At 54.4% G+C, this 17,128-nt stretch overlaps 1 protein-coding gene across 2 annotated transcripts; it reads right to left on the reverse strand.

Moving 5' to 3' along the window:
• Nucleotides 1-9,318: 9,318 nt before the first annotated feature.
• Nucleotides 9,319-15,232, reverse strand: FLAD1 (flavin adenine dinucleotide synthetase 1). 2 transcript variants are annotated; one of them, XM_007457977.1, is made up of 8 exons: nucleotides 15,142-15,232; nucleotides 14,458-14,682; nucleotides 12,193-12,937; nucleotides 11,341-11,488; nucleotides 10,784-10,882; nucleotides 10,517-10,706; nucleotides 9,665-9,738; nucleotides 9,319-9,547 (listed from the first exon to the last, which is right to left on the reverse strand). In XM_007457977.1, exons 2-8 carry the CDS (start codon nucleotides 14,536-14,538, stop codon nucleotides 9,412-9,414), a joined length of 1,473 nt encoding a protein of 490 aa, XP_007458039.1. In that variant the 5' UTR covers nucleotides 14,539-14,682; nucleotides 15,142-15,232; the 3' UTR covers nucleotides 9,319-9,411. The 2 variants fall into 2 exon arrangements, with proteins under 2 accessions (XP_007458039.1, XP_007458038.1); XM_007457976.1 differs by lacking the exon at nucleotides 15,142-15,232 and having other exon boundaries at nucleotides 14,458-14,766.
• Between the last annotated feature and the right edge of the window lie 1,896 nt (nucleotides 15,233-17,128).

The following is a 17,128-nucleotide window of genomic DNA, read 5'->3' on the forward strand; positions in this document are numbered from 1 at the left end:
TCAACCCCTTGGTCCAGCCAGTCTCTGCAGGGCGCAGATGGATCCCTCCCTCCTTTTTCGCTCTCTTATTCCAAGCTCTTACTTTGCTCTCCGAGCTTTTCCCACCCTCCTCTTTTCCCTCCTTTTTTCCTTCTCTCTCTCTTTCTCCCTTCACCTGCCGCGGTCCCTTTCCTCCTCCTCCTCCTCCTCCTCTCCCTCTCCGTCTCTCTCTCTCTCTTTCTCTAGCCCCTATCTCTCCCAGTCCACCTTAACTCGAGCTCCGCCCCCGACCCCCATCCAGCCCTCCGCCGCTACTCCCTCCCGCCCCCTGCACTCCACCTCCCGGCCCGCCCATTGGCCTAAACACCCGCCCATCCCAAGTGGGTCCCTCCCTGCGTTCGTCCAGGGAGGGGGCGGAGCCGAGGGGCTGGCCTGAAACCTGGAGGAGGGGAAGAGGAGGGGGCAGTGTCCGCAGCGGCCGGGGAACCGAGCACCCCCATCAAGGGCTCCCACTCCTACAAGAGGGGCTTCCGTAGGGTCAGCACCTCGGGAGGGAAGGGTATGAGGAGGTTAAAGATACACTAGGTGGGGGCGAGGCGGGGACTTAGGGGATTGAGGGAGGGGTCCCGTGAGGGGCCTATAATCAGGTCAGGGCCCCTGGAGGTAGGGGGAGGGGAGCCACCCGGCCATCAACTCCAGCTCCTACGCCCCACCCCACCCCTTGGAGGCGGGGGAATTGAGGGTGCGGGCACCCTGCGTCCCTCCCCACGCGTGACGGCGCCTCGCGGGGAGGGAACGGCGCCCTGGGCAAGCAGCCTCTGCGCTCCAGCCGGTGCCCGTTGCGGCCTTGGCATTGTCGGAGGGGAGGGGCCAGGTCCGTGAAGGGGGAGGGGGAGGAACGCTCACGCTCCTGCTCCCCGCCTCCATCCCGCTGTTTCAGAAGTGGAGAAACTGAGTCTCCTCGAAGGAGGGACCTCTGGATTCGGGTTCGCTCAGAGACCTGGGAGGCGAGAGGGGACTGAATGTTTTACAATGTGTATGTGGATTTGGAGGGGAATCAGGATAGGTACTTCAGTGCCCCCCAACTGAGGAAGGTAGCCTGTTTGGGACGCTTCCAACTGGGCCTGCGGCGCTACGTACCCCAAAGAGCCCCTCCCACTAGTGTAAAACTGATTCAAATCCGGCTCCGGCGGGCCAGGTTCCGCTCCCCGAGGCCGGCCGGGCCGAACCGGGTCGAACTTGCTTTCTCCAACCCCAGCCCCCTCCGCAGAGGGCCTCCCTCCCTTTCCAGCAGGTGGCTCCGCGGGACACCAGCTCAACCTGTTGGACCACAATAGGCGGCGCCAGGGGGGCCCTGGCCCTCACCCGGGCTGACCCGGGATCCCCGAGCAGGGGGAGGGGCGGAGTCCCGGTCCCTCCCTCTCTCTCCCTCCGGCCGTGACTCAGCCTCGGGGCCGCTGCCCTGCTCCCCAGCCAGGGGCGGAAAGTGTGAGGCGCCCCTGAGGGCCCAGGCCAAACCAAACAGCCCCCCATCCCAGACATTATCTCACTGTAGATTTAGGGGGGCTCTAGGAAGGAGGGGGTAGCAGTAGCAGGCATGGGGCTCTCCCGCTCGGGTAATCCGCTCCAGGTTTTCCTATCGTCCCTGTCCCTCTTGGGTCCCGAGGGTGGTCACTGCTCCGGGTTTTCTTCTCGGCCCCGCCGGACAGATTCTGGTTCGCGAGCTCCCGAAGCCGGCGGGGTCCAGGCCAGGGATTTTTCCTCCCTTCCCCAGCTCGGGGTCGCGCTAGCCTGGAGAAGGGCCGTGCCAGGGGCAAGACGGCAGTGCCAGAAGCACAAGTGAAATTGAGAGGGGACTGCTTCGGGGTGGAGAGGGCATAGCCGAGGAAAAGGGGGGCGGGAAAGTGGCTCGGGGAGGGTAGAGCCAGGGCCTCTAGAGGCAATAGAAGGGAGGGCGCCTTGGCATCAGCCCTTAGGTATAGAGAAGCGAACAGCGGGCTCGCCATGTCCCCCATCCCTAGGGGTCGCCCCAGGCGTCTTGTTGGATCCCACCTGGATTTTTCAGTGGCTGGAATGCCATTCCTCACTTGAGTCTCCAGAGTCCGGGAACCTCCTGTTAGTTTCTCAGTGACGCCCCCTCCCACGTTCTCTTCTGGTCCACAAAGCTCCCTCGCTCAGAAGTCGGAGTGGGGAACCCCGACTTGAAATTCCCGCCTAACCCCCAACTCCCGGGCCCTTACCTCGCCAAACCACTGAGACCGCGTCGGCCAAGAAACGCTGACTGGGGGCCCCACCCTCTCCCACGAAACCCCAGCCTGGCCTCTGGGGCCTGCCGCCACCCCTGCCCCGCCACTAGGCCTGGACTGGAACTGGGAACTGGAGGGCAGGTGTGGGCTCTCCAAGGGCCCTCCAGGGGATCGGGGAGCGTCCAAGATCCGCACGTTCAGTTGGTCTTCAGGCGACCAACTGGACCTTAATTTTGTGTGGCAGGCGGTGGGTAAATACCCGGAGAGTGAGGTGGTTGACCAAAGAGAAGGATGAACGCCCAGGCCGGGAGTTAACCCCTTTTAGGGAGAACTGCACACCTGGGGCTGGGACAGCGATTCGGGGTGAGGGCCAGGTGCCTAGGCCGGGCCACGTGCGCCAAGGTTGAGCTGCAGAGGAGCTGGATGTTTGCCGAGCCTGGAGGAGAGAGGGCTTCTGGCGGGAAAAAAGGCAAGGCTGTGACTGGGCGGGGTTCTGAGTGAGTGGGTAAGGGGCCTGCTTTGGAATGTGGGGGGCTGAGCTGGAAGCGGCGCATCAGCTTCGGCGCCCACCTCTTCCCCGCTCTCCGCCTTCCCCCTGCTGCCTCCGCTTCCCTCGAAAAACCCGCCGCCCAGGAAACCGCTGGGGGCGCTCAGACCGCAGCCCTGCCACCCCCCGGCGCCCCCACCGCGACCGCCCAACCCACCTGAAGGAGCCGTGGCTGACAGGGTTGCCCCCCTCCCGCCGACTCCCCCCACACCTGCGGGCTGCACTATTTATAACTCGGCGCCTATTCCGGGCCTCTGGGCGGGAGCCCGGTGTCGCGCAGCGCTAATCATCGCCGGGATCTCTGTGCCCCCCAGGGCCGGGGGAGATAAATTTAGCCTCAGGAAGCTCGGGGGAACATTTTCCAAAACTCCACGTCCCAGAGAAGGCGAAACTGAACCCCTCTGCCCTCAGCCTCCTCCCGACAGCCACCAGGCGGCGCAGGTCCCCCGGCTCGAGAAGCCGGGTCGCTGCTTTGAAGCTGGGGTAGGTAAAGGGTTGAGAAAGAACGACCTGAGAGTACTGAGGGGCGGAGGTCAGAGGGGTCAGAGAATGGCCAGAAGAATGGGTATGCCCCCAAGGCTGGCAAAGACTGGAGTAGACAGTCTCAGCTGGGCATAACTGAGAAAGGACTAATGCCTTTTGAAGGGGAAATAACTCATATGCAAACGAGATGCAAATAGGGACGCAAATAAGAGCGTATGCCCTTGGGGGTCTGCGCTCTGGCGCTAGCGGAAACAACTGCCACACTCCCCTTTCTGCCCGTCTTTCAGTTTAGCTGGGAAAACGTGGGACCTTCCCAAGATTATTACTATAATATCCAGTTTATTGCGCACGGCTCCTCAGACCACTTCTCTTGACCCCTCTCCTCCAGCTTCTGCACACCACTGACGGTCTTATATCCGACGTAATCAGCTGGGAATCCTGGATATCAGGCCTCTCCTCCGCATGCTGTCGTACTTGGGGGTCACTTCCAGTTCGGCCTGGTCTCCTTCCCTGTTTTACCCCGCCCAATCCCCTACCCCTTGTGGCCACTAGAGGGCCCCGGGGCGCCGAAGGGTAGATGAGATCTTACCCATCCCTCCCTGTCTAGGTGCCTGCACATCTTCCTTTATTGCTCCCCTCATTCCCCTCCAGTGAGTTCTTGAGACAGTAGTTTGGACACTTAAAACCTGCACTTACCCTAGTTGGGAAGAGAACATTGCAGGGAAGCTGCCACATCTCACTTTCCCTTCTAGACCAGTGGGGAGGTGTAGTCCAGGGAACCATCTCCTGGCTTTGTGGCTTACATGAAAAGGGCGTAGCTGGGCCTCCCAAATGAGCGTGGGGGAAATCAAGAACAAGGGGAGATTAGGGTTGAAGTGAAGTGGGAAAGCACGGAGTGAGTGCAGAATAGGGGTGGATAGTCCCCTCCACATTTCTGCTAGCCTGGCCCTGCCTCCCAGGCCACTTAGGCTACCATCCCAAGCACCAGTTCAGAAGAGGAAGGCAGAAGAGAAGCCCTGAATTTGAGATGAGAGAATCTGGGTTCACTAAATGACTACCCTACTGCAGTGTGCTGTTCATATGACTTTGGAGGGGTCACCACACCTCTCTGGGCTTGTTCCTTCATGTTAAGATGGGACAATTGCCCTTGTCCTAACTACTTTTTTTTTTTTTTTGCGATACATGGGCCTCTCACTGCTGCGGCCTCTCCCGTTGTGGAGCACAGGCTCCGAACGTGCAGGCTCAGCAGCCATGGGTCACAGGCCCAGCCTGTCCGTGGCATGCGGGATCCTCCCGGACCGGGGCACGAACCCACATCCCCTGCATCGGCAGGCGGACTCTCAACCACTGCGCCACCAGGGAAGGCCCGTCCTGCCTACTTTTGAAGTGGACTTTTGTAACGCTCAGACATTCTAGCTGAAAAGGGCTCTGGAATGGTATATGAGGTTTTTGTTATCCTCCCCATCCCTCTCCTCAGTCTTTCCACTTCCAGGGCTCTGACACTCTCTTTCCAGCTCTGACACTCTCCTTGGGCTACTGGCAGTCACGACTCCTCTCCCCTCTTCGTCTCCCACCACGTGCCACAATCACAGGCCCTGCCTTCCACCCCTGCTACTTCCCAGTGGCCCTTGCCAGACATCCCCTCCCCTGGCAAAGTCAGAACCCTCAGACTTCAGGATCCACATGCAGGCACTGCCCCAGCTTGGTAGGAGTGAGGTCTAAGAAAGGAAAAGGAGGCAAAGGTCTAGAGCTTGAGTCAGGGAAGGGCTGGAGTTGGCCAAGCAGGGTGCAGGATATGAGGGGGAGAGGGAACTCCAAATTCAGATGGGGGAAGTTGAATTCTGTGTCCATTTCTACCACTAACCTCTCTCTCCTTGGATTCAGGACCTTCTCACTGCTGTGCCCTGGGGCTCTGAAGGCACCAGGCAAGAATACTGACCTGCATTTTGTGGATGTCTAAAGAGGGGCTGCCAGGGATAAGAAATAACCTTGAGTTGGAGTACTATAGAGTACCATACTGCTGTAAAAAAGAATGGGCAGGCTCTAAATATACTGATGTGGAATGCTGTACGAGGTATGTGAAGGGAAGATAGCAAGGTACAGAACAGGGTATAGAGTATGTTATTAACTAGGAGTATAAGTATATGCAAGTGCAGCCCCTTCTCCCTACTGCTATTGCTGTAAGCCTGCTCTGAGCCACCAACATGTCTGGCCCCGATTGTGCCCATGACCTCCTAAAAGGTCTCTACTATTCCACCCTTGGTCCCCTAAAGTCTATTCTCAACCCAGCAGCCAGTGTGAGCCTTTTAAATAAAAAATCAGTTTATGCTCAACTGCCTGCAACAGTTCCTCATTTTACTCAGCATAAAATCTCAAGTTCTTACCATGGCCTACTAGGCCTGCCTCCACTCCCATCCTTAGCTTGACTTTCTCTTTTTCCATAGAACCTATCACCTAGTAACATCAATGTACTTATTTTTTAATGTTTATATTTTATTTTCTGTCTCTACCCACCAGAATGTAAACTCCATGAATACAGGGATCTATTTTGTTCACTGCTGTATTCAAATCAGCCAGATTGGCATATAGCAGATGCTCAATAATATTTGTTAAATGAAAGAATAAATGTTTTGGTATTTGCAACAACATGGATGAACCTGGAAGGTATTATGCTTAATGAATAAGTCAGACGAGAAATACAAATACTGTATGTTATCACTTACATGTGGAATCTAAAAAATAAAACAAATGAATGAATATAACAAAACAGAATGGACTCACAGATATAGAGAAAAAACTAGTGGTTACTAGTGGAGAGTGAAGGGGGAGGGGCAATGCAGGGGGAGGGGATTAAGAGGTACAAACTACTGTGTATAAAATAAGTAAGTTACAAGAATATATTGTACAGCACAGGGAATATAGCCAATATTTTATAATAACTTTAAGTGGAGTATAATCTGTAAAAATTTTGAATCACTATGTTGTACACCAGAAACTAATATAATCCTGTAAATCAACTATACTTCAATTAAAATAAAAAACTAAAAAAAAAAAAGAATGAATGACGATGCAGTATATGCATAGACTATCTCTGGAATGCTGTCCAAGATACTGGTCACCATGGTTACCTCCAGGCAGGAGAGCTGGGGGATAGGTGTGGGAGGGAGATACTTTTTATTATCAGAGTTCATTAGGCATATATTACTTTGACAAAAAAGAAAAAGAAAAAAAAGAAAGAGACAGAGAGAGAAAGCAAGAAAAAGAAAATAAGCCCAGGCCTCTTGCCTTCCAAGATGGCCCACACTCTGTCTATGTAGTGTGTATCTCCCTGAATAAACCTTCTTTCACTTTACTATGTCTTGCCCTTGAATTCTTGCCTGCACAAAGCCAAGAACCCACACTTGGTGGCCATCCCAGGGACTCAGACATGACTTGGGATGTGACCATCCTCTCGCACCCCACTCTCTTTCCTGCAACATCTTTTCTGGCACCCAATGCGGGGCTTCAAGGGCCATAATCTCGATCCGCCTATTGGGCTATGGCTCCCCTCTGAAGGGTGGCTGGGACTTATCCTGAGCCATGTAGATTCAAGTAGCCCGTTAAGTGGCAGCTGGCGTCGCCTGCAGGATCTGGCAGAGACCAGTTCTCTGGCCTTGAAGAAGCACACTGAGGCCAAGGCTCTTCCCCCTCAGTCTTTCTCATTCTCCTATTGCTCTATCTCTTTGGACTTGAAAAGATCCACCCAGAGGACCACCAGACATCCAAATTAAGACTGCGTGGCAAGTAATTGACAACTTGGTTGGGTCTAAAGATCTCCTGCTGTGGGGCTTATCTGGTGGCGCAGTGGTTGAGAATCTGCCTGCTAATGCAGGGGACATGGGTCTGAGCCCTGGTCTGGGAGGATCCCACATGCCGCGGAGCAACTAGGCCCGTGAGCCACAACTACTGAGCCTGCGCGTCTGGAGCCTGTGCTCCGCAACAAGAGAGGCCGCGATAGTGAGAGGCCCGCGCACTGTGATTGAAGAGTGGCCCCCGCTTGCAGAATGCCCTCGCAGAGAAATGAGGACCCAGCACAGCCAAAAATAAAAAACTAAAATTTTAAAAAAAGAAAATAAGCCCAGAGAAAAAGGAGTTAACTAAGAAGTCTGAGGAAGAGCTGGTCCCTGGCAGTGAGGGAGGGCCACATACACCATCTCCAGGCCAGTGTCCCAGGACAGAATGGAGGGGGGAGGGCATAACTGGGCCCCAGGGAATGCTGGGTAGAGATCCCAGGGACACTTTGGCTGGCTCTGAGGTCGTGGGGGGCTGTGAGTGGGCATGTCATTAGGCAGGAGCAAGACTATGTAAATGGCTGGTGTGTACCTATCACTGGGAGTGATTCAGGGAGAGCATGTGTTGGTGGCTGCCAAGGGGAAGTGAAGAGTCAATTCTGCTCATTCTGGCTGTTTGTGTTCTATGCACAGTCATAAACCTGAGGGACCTGTGTGGCCATACAGGTAGGTGGCTTTCTCTTGCAGCTTTGTGTGTGAGCTAGAGGAGCAGGGCCGGACTTCCTCCGTAAGCTGGGAACTAGCACCAGCTCAGTGCTTTCCCCAAGATCTTCAGGGGCAGGGAGCTGGCCAGACCAGGTCTTCTATTTGGGTTCCCATCCTTACATACAGGGCCTCACAGAAGAAGACCCCACCCAAGCTGGACTCCTCCCTGTCTACAAGTTGGGAGGAACCTGGCCTTTCTACCCAATGCCCTCCCCACCCAGGCACCAGTGAGTCAGGAAACCTGGCTTTCATTCTGTTCTATCCAGGAAAACTTCCTTCCCTCTTTGGCTCCCATACTCTTCCAGTGCTGACTTTTTCTGACTTCCCTGTAGACATTTAGAACTTTTGGTCTCAAGGCTTATTTATTGTACATACAATTCAGTGATTCTCATACAGAGATACTGGGGGCAGCCCATTCCTGGTACTAAGAGGGTGTGGTAATATCAGCCATCTGGGCCGGTGGGCTCACTGTACCAGGCTTGGAGGAGTGCCAGGTCCTGCTGCAGTCTGACTGAGGTCCTAGCCAGCAGGCTAAGCTCCTGTGCACCAGAGGTGCACTGGACGTGGGGCCTGGGAATAGAGGCCCAGAGATGAGGCAGGTCTGACAGATGGCACAAACTCAAAGCAGGATCACACTTCACTCATTGTTTGTGGCCCATCCTTGGTCAAGCACAGCTGGCCCCAGGAGTCTTGATGGGAGTTGGGCTGGGTGCTAAAAAGGAGAATGGGAAGCTGAGAGGCAGGGTCTGCCACAGAAGCTGCAGCCATGCCTCCTGTTTGCCCTACCCTGCCCACCTGAGCGATGCTGGCCATGGTGCCAGCGCGGAGGAGGCAGCTCTCTGCTGACATTAATCCAGCAGCTCCTTGATACACCAGCAGCAGAGGAGGATGTAGGCGATTTCCTTCAGGGTCCGCCGCAGGCCCTCCCACCCTGTGCCCATCTTCATGACGGGCACCCGGAGTCCAGTGTCTCGCAGAACTCCTCCAAGGGAGAAGGGCAGGGCCTGGGCTAGGGGCTGTATCCGGGACTGCATGTGGGCAGCAGCTCTGAGGAAGGGTGTGGGAGCTGCCTCTAGTGCCTTTTATCAACATTGTCCCCACCCCCTTCAGACCTCATGACTGTGGGGACAAAGGCCCCAGGGTCTAGCACAGGGAAGGTTCTGGGCCTGAGAATGGGCTGAGTCAGGCCCTGTGCCCAGGGATGGTGGGGTGGGGTTAGGAGGAGGAAGGCCTGGCCACTCCATCTTTCATCCTCCACAGCCAGGCCAGCTCAGCTTCCCTTCCTCCAGCCTGGGTCTCGAAGCCCTGGCTGCCCTACCCGGTTATCCCTTCCCCCAGGGGTTGGCACTGCTCCCTGCTCCTGCCCTCTGGTGGGCTCCTGCTGAGGCTGGCACTGAAAATCATCAATGAGAGCTCCTTTCCAGCCTCCTCTCTCCCCCGCCGCCCCAGAGTGAGCACTGAGGGCTCCGAGCTGCCAGGGCCTGGCCCACTTCTGCTTCTCCCGTCCCCTGAAGCAGGAAGACACAGCCAGAGCGACAGGCACAGGAGAGGTGGTTTATTGACAGGTTGGACCCCAGGATGGCCCCCTTCCCTTCCTCCTGGACAGGGCAGGAGTGGGAGGTCACGTGCGGGAGTTCCGCTCCTCGTCTTCGTTCTCAAGCAGGTAGGCTGGACGGTAGGTGGGCTGTCCTCCTGGGTTCGGGCACTTCAGGGCCGGGTTCCGCACCGTGTTCTCCCGGCTCCCCAGTGACGTATAGCTGGTGGGGCGGGGGAACGGGAATGGAGGGCATGGGTGAGTGTTGTGGGCTCAGCTCTCCCAGTCCCAGCACCCTCACATCTTCCACACACCCATCCTCTTCCCACAAATCCCTTACCCTTGGTCATACAGGATACAGTATGGGACAAACAGTTGACGCAGAAAGTCCCAGATGTCTCTGTAGGTCCAGTCCTGGGAGGTCAGAGTCAGAGAAGAGTCACACATACTTTCCTTTCCCACACCTACCCACTGCCACCTGGGAAGGGGCCTATCCGGGGCTCTTCGGCTCCCTTGGCCTCTGAGGGAGGGCCTGCTACCCAATTCTCTGGTACATCTTGCTCTGTGTAGGCCAACCAATAAGAAAGAGAAAGCTTTTTATCCTGTCCCTCTCCATTTCTCAACCCACCCTCCACTGGCATCTAAGTTCCAGGACAGGGAGAGGATATCTATGTCTGTGTAAGCCTGTGCTGTCCAGTAGAACTTTCTGCAATGATGGGAATGTTCTTTATCTGTGCTAACATGGTGGTCGCTTGACATGTTGTTAGTAGAACTAAAGAACTGAATTTTGAATTGTAATTTAATTTAAAAATTGAGATATTCACATGCCATGAAATTCACCCTTCTAAAGTATACAATTCAGTTTTTTTTTTTTTTTTAGCAATTTGTATTTCGTTTCAATTAATTACAATTTGAGTGTAAATAAATGGCTCATGGCTACCATATCAGACAGCACAGGTCTAAGGTCTAAGTCATTGTTCTGTCCACAGGAGAAAGCAGTATGCCTGCCTTTGAATTAGTGCTCGATAAAAATTGGTCAAAAGGCTGAACGAACAAATAGCACAGCCTCCCCTGGATGATGGGGCTGTTTCATCCAAGCCCCAGGGTCTAACCTCCCCCACCTCAGGTAGCCAGGGAGCAATGACTGATAGGGGACATGAGACTGAAGGCGATAAATCCCCTTCCCTGATACCAGTAGCGGGTTGATGCGCATGAATGAAGGCCACCCTGGGTCAGTGGGACTGAAGGGGCAGAGGCTGCAGGAGTAGGGGTCGGTGCGGCGGGTGCCCATCAGCACGGCCTCCAGCTGGGGATGCTGTGCCCGCAGCTCACTCAGGGCCTGCTTCATGTCACCCTCAGCCTCCAGCACCTGCAGACCGTACCTGAGGAAGAGCAGTGGGAGTCAAGAGTGGGACCTGCCAAGCCCCTCTTGGAGCCCAAACCTTCAGGTCCCTAGTACCTCTTGATGGTGTCCTGTAGAAACTGCTCCAGCTCAGGGAAAGGGGAGATGCTACGGATATACAGGATCTGGAGGGGCTCTTGAGCATCAGGGTATTTCCTGGGGAGGGGGCAGAATCCATTGGCTTGCCAGGATGGGCAGGGAAATGCTCTCCAGAGAGCTTGCCTTTTGGCCCCTGGGATGGACACCCTCCCCTTCTCCCCTTTCCTCATCCTTCCCATCCATCAGAACCCACTTCGTCTGGGAAGCCCACTCTGACCTCTTACCTCTCAAATCTGGAGCATACACTCCTGTTTCCAGTATGTAAGCCTTACCTCCCCAACAGGACTGTGACCACCCTGTTGTCGGGGATGGTGGCCTGCACGTCCATACCCCGCGCCAGGCAGGTGTCGGATGCTCAATAAATATGGTGGGGGAATGGAACTGAGAGGTCACTATGGCTACCATCCTCCCAAACCCCACCCAGACACCCCCTTTCCTCCCTGCTTCTTAGGATGGGGAACTAGAGAATGGGGCTGATCTATCTCTGGGGTCTTGCCTCCAGGGGGTTCGCTCACTTCTGCACAGCGGCATGGAAGAGGTGCAGGAGGGCGGTGCAGTCCTTGCCCCCGTTGAATCCCACGCAGAGCTGGGTGAGGCTGTACTGAGCCAGGGCAGTCTCAATGGTCTGTAGGGCGCCTGCCACCTTTTCTCTCAGAGAAGACCCTGCCAGGCAGGCAGGGAAGGGGGCATCAGATAGAGACATATGACTGTCAAAGGGCAGTGGTCAAAGGGCAGTGGGGGCCAAGTTGCCCTTGCTTAAAACCCTTCCATATCTTCCCAGTGTTCCCCATGCCTTCATCTGCCCACTTGGCCCTGCAGTCTGCCCCCAGCCTGTCATTCAGCCACACCTCATGGCACTCTTCACCTCAGTGTCTTCCCTCTGGAGGTCCTGGTTTCTTTCCATTCTCCTAAACCTCATGCTGCTTCCTTTCAGACCCTCTCTCACACTGTTTACTCTTGCCCACCTCCTGGTCTGACCAAATCCTCCTTAGCACTCAGCTTATATGTCACTCACCCAGAGAAGCCTTCTCGGACCCCACATCAAGGCTGATCTCCCTGCTATGGAGACCCCCCATCACTGACACCTCATGCACGATTACCTGTTTAACGTCTCCCTCTCCTGTTAAACTCCTTGTCCAGAATAGGGCATACCTCTGTCTTGTTGAGTTATACCCCCAACAGCCAGCACAGCGTTGCTGAAAGGAGGTACTCAATTGATATTTATTGGAAGAATGAATGAATCAGCTGTAGCTATCTTCTACCTTCTCCTGGATCTGGGGGAAGCCTCCAACAGCCCCTGCATTCCTGAGACTGAGGGTGGCACCAAAGGTCTGGTGTATGCTGCCCCTCCCCCAGGAGGCCCCTACCTGACTCAGTGAGTTTGTACACGGCCTCACTGGCCTGCTCCACGGCGTTGGGTACGTAGGGGACCAGCGATCCCTGAGGCAGACGGGCAGTCAGGTAGGCCAGGCATTCCTCCAGGGGCCCTTCTTCCTCCGAGTCCAGTGTCAGCTTCACCTGATAGTAGTTGCTGCCCCAGTCAGGGTAGGAACCCAGGCCAAGCCTGCGCCCAAAGTGGGCCTGGGCCTCAGCCAGGATGGGGGCGATAGAGGCCTCATTAGCTGCCACATACAGCTCTCGCAAGTGGAACTGAACAGCTGTGTTTTGGAACAGTCCCTTTAGCCCCTCCAGCACCCGCCGCAGCAGCTCCGGAATTCCCGGGAAGAGGTAGACGTTTCGGACGGAGACTAGTGGGAATCTGAACGGACGGCCAGTGAGAGGATCTGTGCCATAATGTAGGCAGGCAGAGGAGGGCACCCGCGACAGCTTCTCCCAGCCCTCCCCCCCTAGGGCTTTGATGGCCCCTTCCAGCTCAGGGTGTGGCCTGAGTTCGTCCCCAAAGGCCTGTGCTACTGCCTTGAAGGTCACATCGTCATGGGTGGGGCCAATGCCCCCTGCCGTAAGGACGTGGGTGAAGCGGCTGGAGAAAGATGTGACCTCAGCCGCGATGGTGGCTACCTCATCAGGTACGACAGAGACTCGGCACACCTGGACGCCCAGGGAGCGCAGTGTCCGGCACAGAAAGTAGGTATTGGTGTCCTGAGTGTGTCCCTGCGAGATTGGGGATGGGGAAGATGACAGTGTCAGTGCCGTAGGGATGAAGGGCAAAGGGGGAAGGATCAGGCTGCATCTGCCTGATGGTGGGGCACTCTGCTCTTTGGGGGACACCACCTCGGGCTGCCCAGAAGCCCAGACTAGGCACAAGAGTGGGAAAATCCATGTGAATGGAGTCAGGGGTAATGTGATCCCCCTTGGGCCTTCATCTCTGCTTATGGATTCAATCATCAATTGTATGGGGACAACTCATCTACTTCCTCACCAACCCTGACAGTTTTAGTCCTCTGGCTCCAGGTGCTTACTGGGCATCTTCACCCTATCCCTGGCTGTTGTCCCTTTGGTCAATGGCATCTCCAGACACTGTCCACAGCGTCAGGTTCTTCAAGCTGTCAATTCTACTTCTGAAATGGCTCTCCATTTGCTCTCTTCCCTCTGTTCCTACTGCCACCAAACGGGTCCTTGGCACCTTTCACCTGGACAGTGGCGGCAGACCCCTGGCCAGAATCCCAGCCTCCAGCTACAGTGCTCTGCCCTGTGCCTCCTGAACAACTTTCCTAACGTGTCACTGTGATTGCATCACTCTTGGCTCAAAAGCCATTTGTTGTTTCCAACCACATACAGAATAAAGTTCAAATTCATTTGCAGAATATTTGAGGCTGTGAGTCTATGGTGTGTGTCCACTCTTCTTTTCCAGCCCCATCTTCTTCTCCTTCTCGACAGAGAGTTTAGTGGTTAAGGGGGGCTCTGCGGTAAGTGAGAATCAGGTTGGAATCCCACCTACCACTTACTAGCTGTTCAACTGTGGGCAAGTTTCTCAACCTCTCTGAGCCTCAGTCTCATAATCTATTCATTGAGATTTATAATAAAAGAACCCACATCGGACTTCCCTGGCGGTCCAGCGGTTAAGACTCCGCGCTTCCAATGCAGGGTGCGTGGGTTTGATCCCTGGTCAGGGAACTAAGATCCCACATGTCGGGCGGCTCAGCAGGGAAAAAAAAAAAAAGTACCCACATCATGGAGTTGTTGTGAGGATTAGTAAAATCACATATGTAATGTAATAAGCACACTGCCAGGCGCTAGTAAGCACTCAATATTACTATTACAAACCTGATGCCCACCATGACCTCTAGTGAGACTTCCCTGATTATTCAGAAGTAATTTCCCCCTTCTAGTACTTTCCTTCTATCTCACTTATCTACTCTGTGGAATGCTTTGGATCATTTTCCAAACAGGTTGGATATAACTCTGAAATAATACATGCATTGTCATTTCTGTAAAGCCACCCCTCCCCCTACCACAGTGCTTGGCAAATTGTAGGGACTTTGCTACAAGTTTTTCAACACAGTAATTGAAAGAATGAAGGTCACTTTTCCTCCAGTATATTGGACTCACTCCAGGACCCTACTGCACCAAGGGGGCTCCCACCCTGGTTCACCCTCCCTCAACAGAACGTGGAGCAAGCTCCGGAGGACAGGAGAACGCTGCCCCTCCCCCCTCCTCTGTCCCAGACACACCTTGAGGATCTCATCTCCAACAATGATGATGCCCGCCGTCACGCTGCGCCCTGGGGGAGGTTCAGAGGCCCTAGATGCCATGGTCCTGCCTTCTCTGCCCCTCTGCAAGGCCCTCCAGTAGCCACCCAGACCCCCAAATAGGGGGCGCAAGCACGCGGGGCCCGCCAGGTCTACAGGGCACTGGGGGTCATAGCCTGGGAACTGGGGTTCCGGGGTCGAGGGAACCTGGAGGAGCCAGAAAGGACAATGGGGGAGAGCAGGAGTGCAATCTTCCTCATCACGCCCTTGACAATCGACTCCTTTATCCATGTCCCTTTAATAAACGTGTTCTCAAACCCTAGCCCATACCTCTTTTAATGTTTTCTATGCTCGGTCCTAGTCTCCTTAAAATGTCCTTCTCTCCCGAACCTACCACTTTAAATGTCTTCTGTCCGCTGAGCTCGGCTCCTCTAGGGTCTGCTCTATCTTGGGCATCTGCACCTTTGAATGTCTCTTCTCTTTGGGGCATCTGTTCCTTTAAATGTCTACCTTATCCTGGGCCTTGGCCCCTTTAAGTGCGTTCCCTCCCTCCACCCACGACCAGAATTCAGCCGCCTTCTTCTGCTGGCTTCCGCACCCTTTCTAGCCCGGAATCCTGTCTCTTCCCGCCACGCTTCAGACTGCTGAGCTCTTCCAGGTTCTCACCTGCCTCTTGCCCCTTCACCGGGTCTTTCCCTCTCTCCTTCCCTCCCGTGGTAGCTTCCGTACTCAGAGTCCCGCCTTAGACTCCTACCTACTTCGTATTAATTGGTCACTTTGGCCGTCGCTCACACAATCTTTAAGGGCCAATTGGTGTAGTTGACTATCGCTCTCGAGCTTTAGCTAGAGGGCGGGAGTAGTGCTGAGTTGTTATTGGCGACAACCACGTGGTCACCCCTCGCCCGGAAACATGGGGGCCTGGCCTTAGTCGGGGGGCGGGGCTTTTCTCTCAGAGCTGGGCTTGAGGAGTCGGGAGCGGAATGAGTGGTGGTGGTTGGAAGTGCTTTAAGGACTTTGGGGTGCTTCAGTCTCGTGCTGGAAGTAAAGAGAGGCTTGACTCTAACCTCTGTTCTGTGTTAAAATTCTTGTATGCATATGCTGTTATTCATTAACCATGACTTATTCTAAGGGATTGGGGGTTGGCACTGGTGTCAGAGGGGATTTTATATTGTGGCAAATGGAAGTTGGAGGGACAGCCAAGAAAAATTGTCAGCATTGCCTGGGAGGTAGCAAGATCCTGGAGGTGACCTTTTAGTGTGTGGAACTTTCATTTGTCTCTGTTATAAACAGTAAAGCTAATTACCGAAACCTCTTTTTTTTTTTTTTTTTTTTTTTGCGGACGCGCAAGCTCAGCGGCCATGGCTCACGGGCCCAGGCGCTCCGCGGCATGTGGGATCTTCCCGGCCCAGGCCACGAACCTGTGTCTGCTGCATCGGCAGGCGGACTCTCAACCACTGCGCCACCAGAGAAGCCCCACCAAAACCTCTTTGACAACAAAGTCTTGCCCCACCTTGTTTCAGATGGTGCTTTAAACAACCTCTCCCAGTAAATTGGTCTTGGAGGTACGAGTGAGGGCGGCGACTAGGGAGTGCCATGTGTCCACTTTGGATTCTCACATTATCCTAGCTTCCTCTTATTTCACTTGCTTCTGGTCTAAAAGTCCTTCTTAAACTTTAACGCTCCTGCGAATCATCTGGGGGCCTTTTCATTTTTTATTTTTATTTTTAAATTATTTATTTATTTATTTATTTGGCTGCTTTGGGTCTTTGTTGGTGCGCGCAGGCTTTACTCTAGTTGCACGGTGTGAGGGCTTATTGCAGCGGTTTCTCTTGTTGCGGAGCATGGGCTCTAGGCGCGGGCTCAGTAGTTGTGGCACAAGGGGTTAGTTGACCCGCAACGTGTGGGATCTTCCCAGACCAGGGCTCAAACCCATGTCCCTGGCATTGGCAGGCAGATTCTTAACCAGGAAAGTCCCCATGGGGGCCTTCTTAATATGCTGTTTAAATCTACAGGATTCATGCGGTTTGGGTGGGGCCTGAGATCTGCATTTAACAAGCTCTCATTGTTGTGGTCCTAACAAGGGTTGAAAAAGAATTTCCAGACACGAGGCAGGATGAAATAAGATAGAATTTATTAGGGGGAAGGGTTGCTGCCAGAACTGCAGGCCGACTTCCTAGCAGTCTGGGAGAGTCGGCCTGAACATGGGCTATTGATCAGTTTTTATAGCCAGAAAACAAAAGAATGGTCCGGGGTACAAATTTCGTTTACTGATTGGCTGAGGCACATACACCTTCCTTCTATCTGGTGAGAGTGGGACAGCCCAGATGCCTTTCCCTATCTGGGACAGGTCCCGTTGCCCAGGTGGGTGTTGGCCAGGTGGGCTCAGGAATTTAGTAACCATCTCAACATAGTGGGGAGGGCGATTTAAGAGTCTGGTGGGGGTGTAACACTGCAACTTTTTCAGGCAGGGTCAGTCTCTGTCCTTGAAGCATCATTGTCCTTGGAGCACCACATTTCCCCTTCTATTTATAGGGCCAATTCCTGGCCCTATTGGGTACCGTGCTCATATCTACCTAACTGCCTAATTCCCTCTCAGGCATTCTGGAACCCCTTTGTGAGAAGGGGTGACAAACTCTCTGGCTGCTTCCTGCTG

Source organism: Lipotes vexillifer, unplaced genomic scaffold (genome assembly GCF_000442215.2).
Source record: "Lipotes vexillifer unplaced genomic scaffold, Lipotes_vexillifer_v1.1 scaffold238, whole genome shotgun sequence".
Taxonomy (NCBI): Eukaryota; Metazoa; Chordata; class Mammalia; order Artiodactyla; family Lipotidae; genus Lipotes; species Lipotes vexillifer.

What these genes read in the sequence shown, in the direction of transcription:
- FLAD1 (XM_007457976.1), bottom strand. Translation starts at nt 14,766, where the DNA reads ATGGATAAAGGAGTCGATTGTCAAGGGCGTGATGAGGAAGATTGCACT. An exon ending in GTACAAACTCACTGAGTCAG is followed by an intron (nt 11,489 to 12,192) that starts GTAGGGGCCTCC and finishes CCTGCCTGGCAG; the next exon opens with GGTCTTCTCTGAGAGAAAAG. An exon ending in CTACAGGACACCATCAAGAG is followed by an intron (nt 10,707 to 10,783) that starts GTACTAGGGACC and finishes GCTCTTCCTCAG; the next exon opens with GTACGGTCTGCAGGTGCTGG.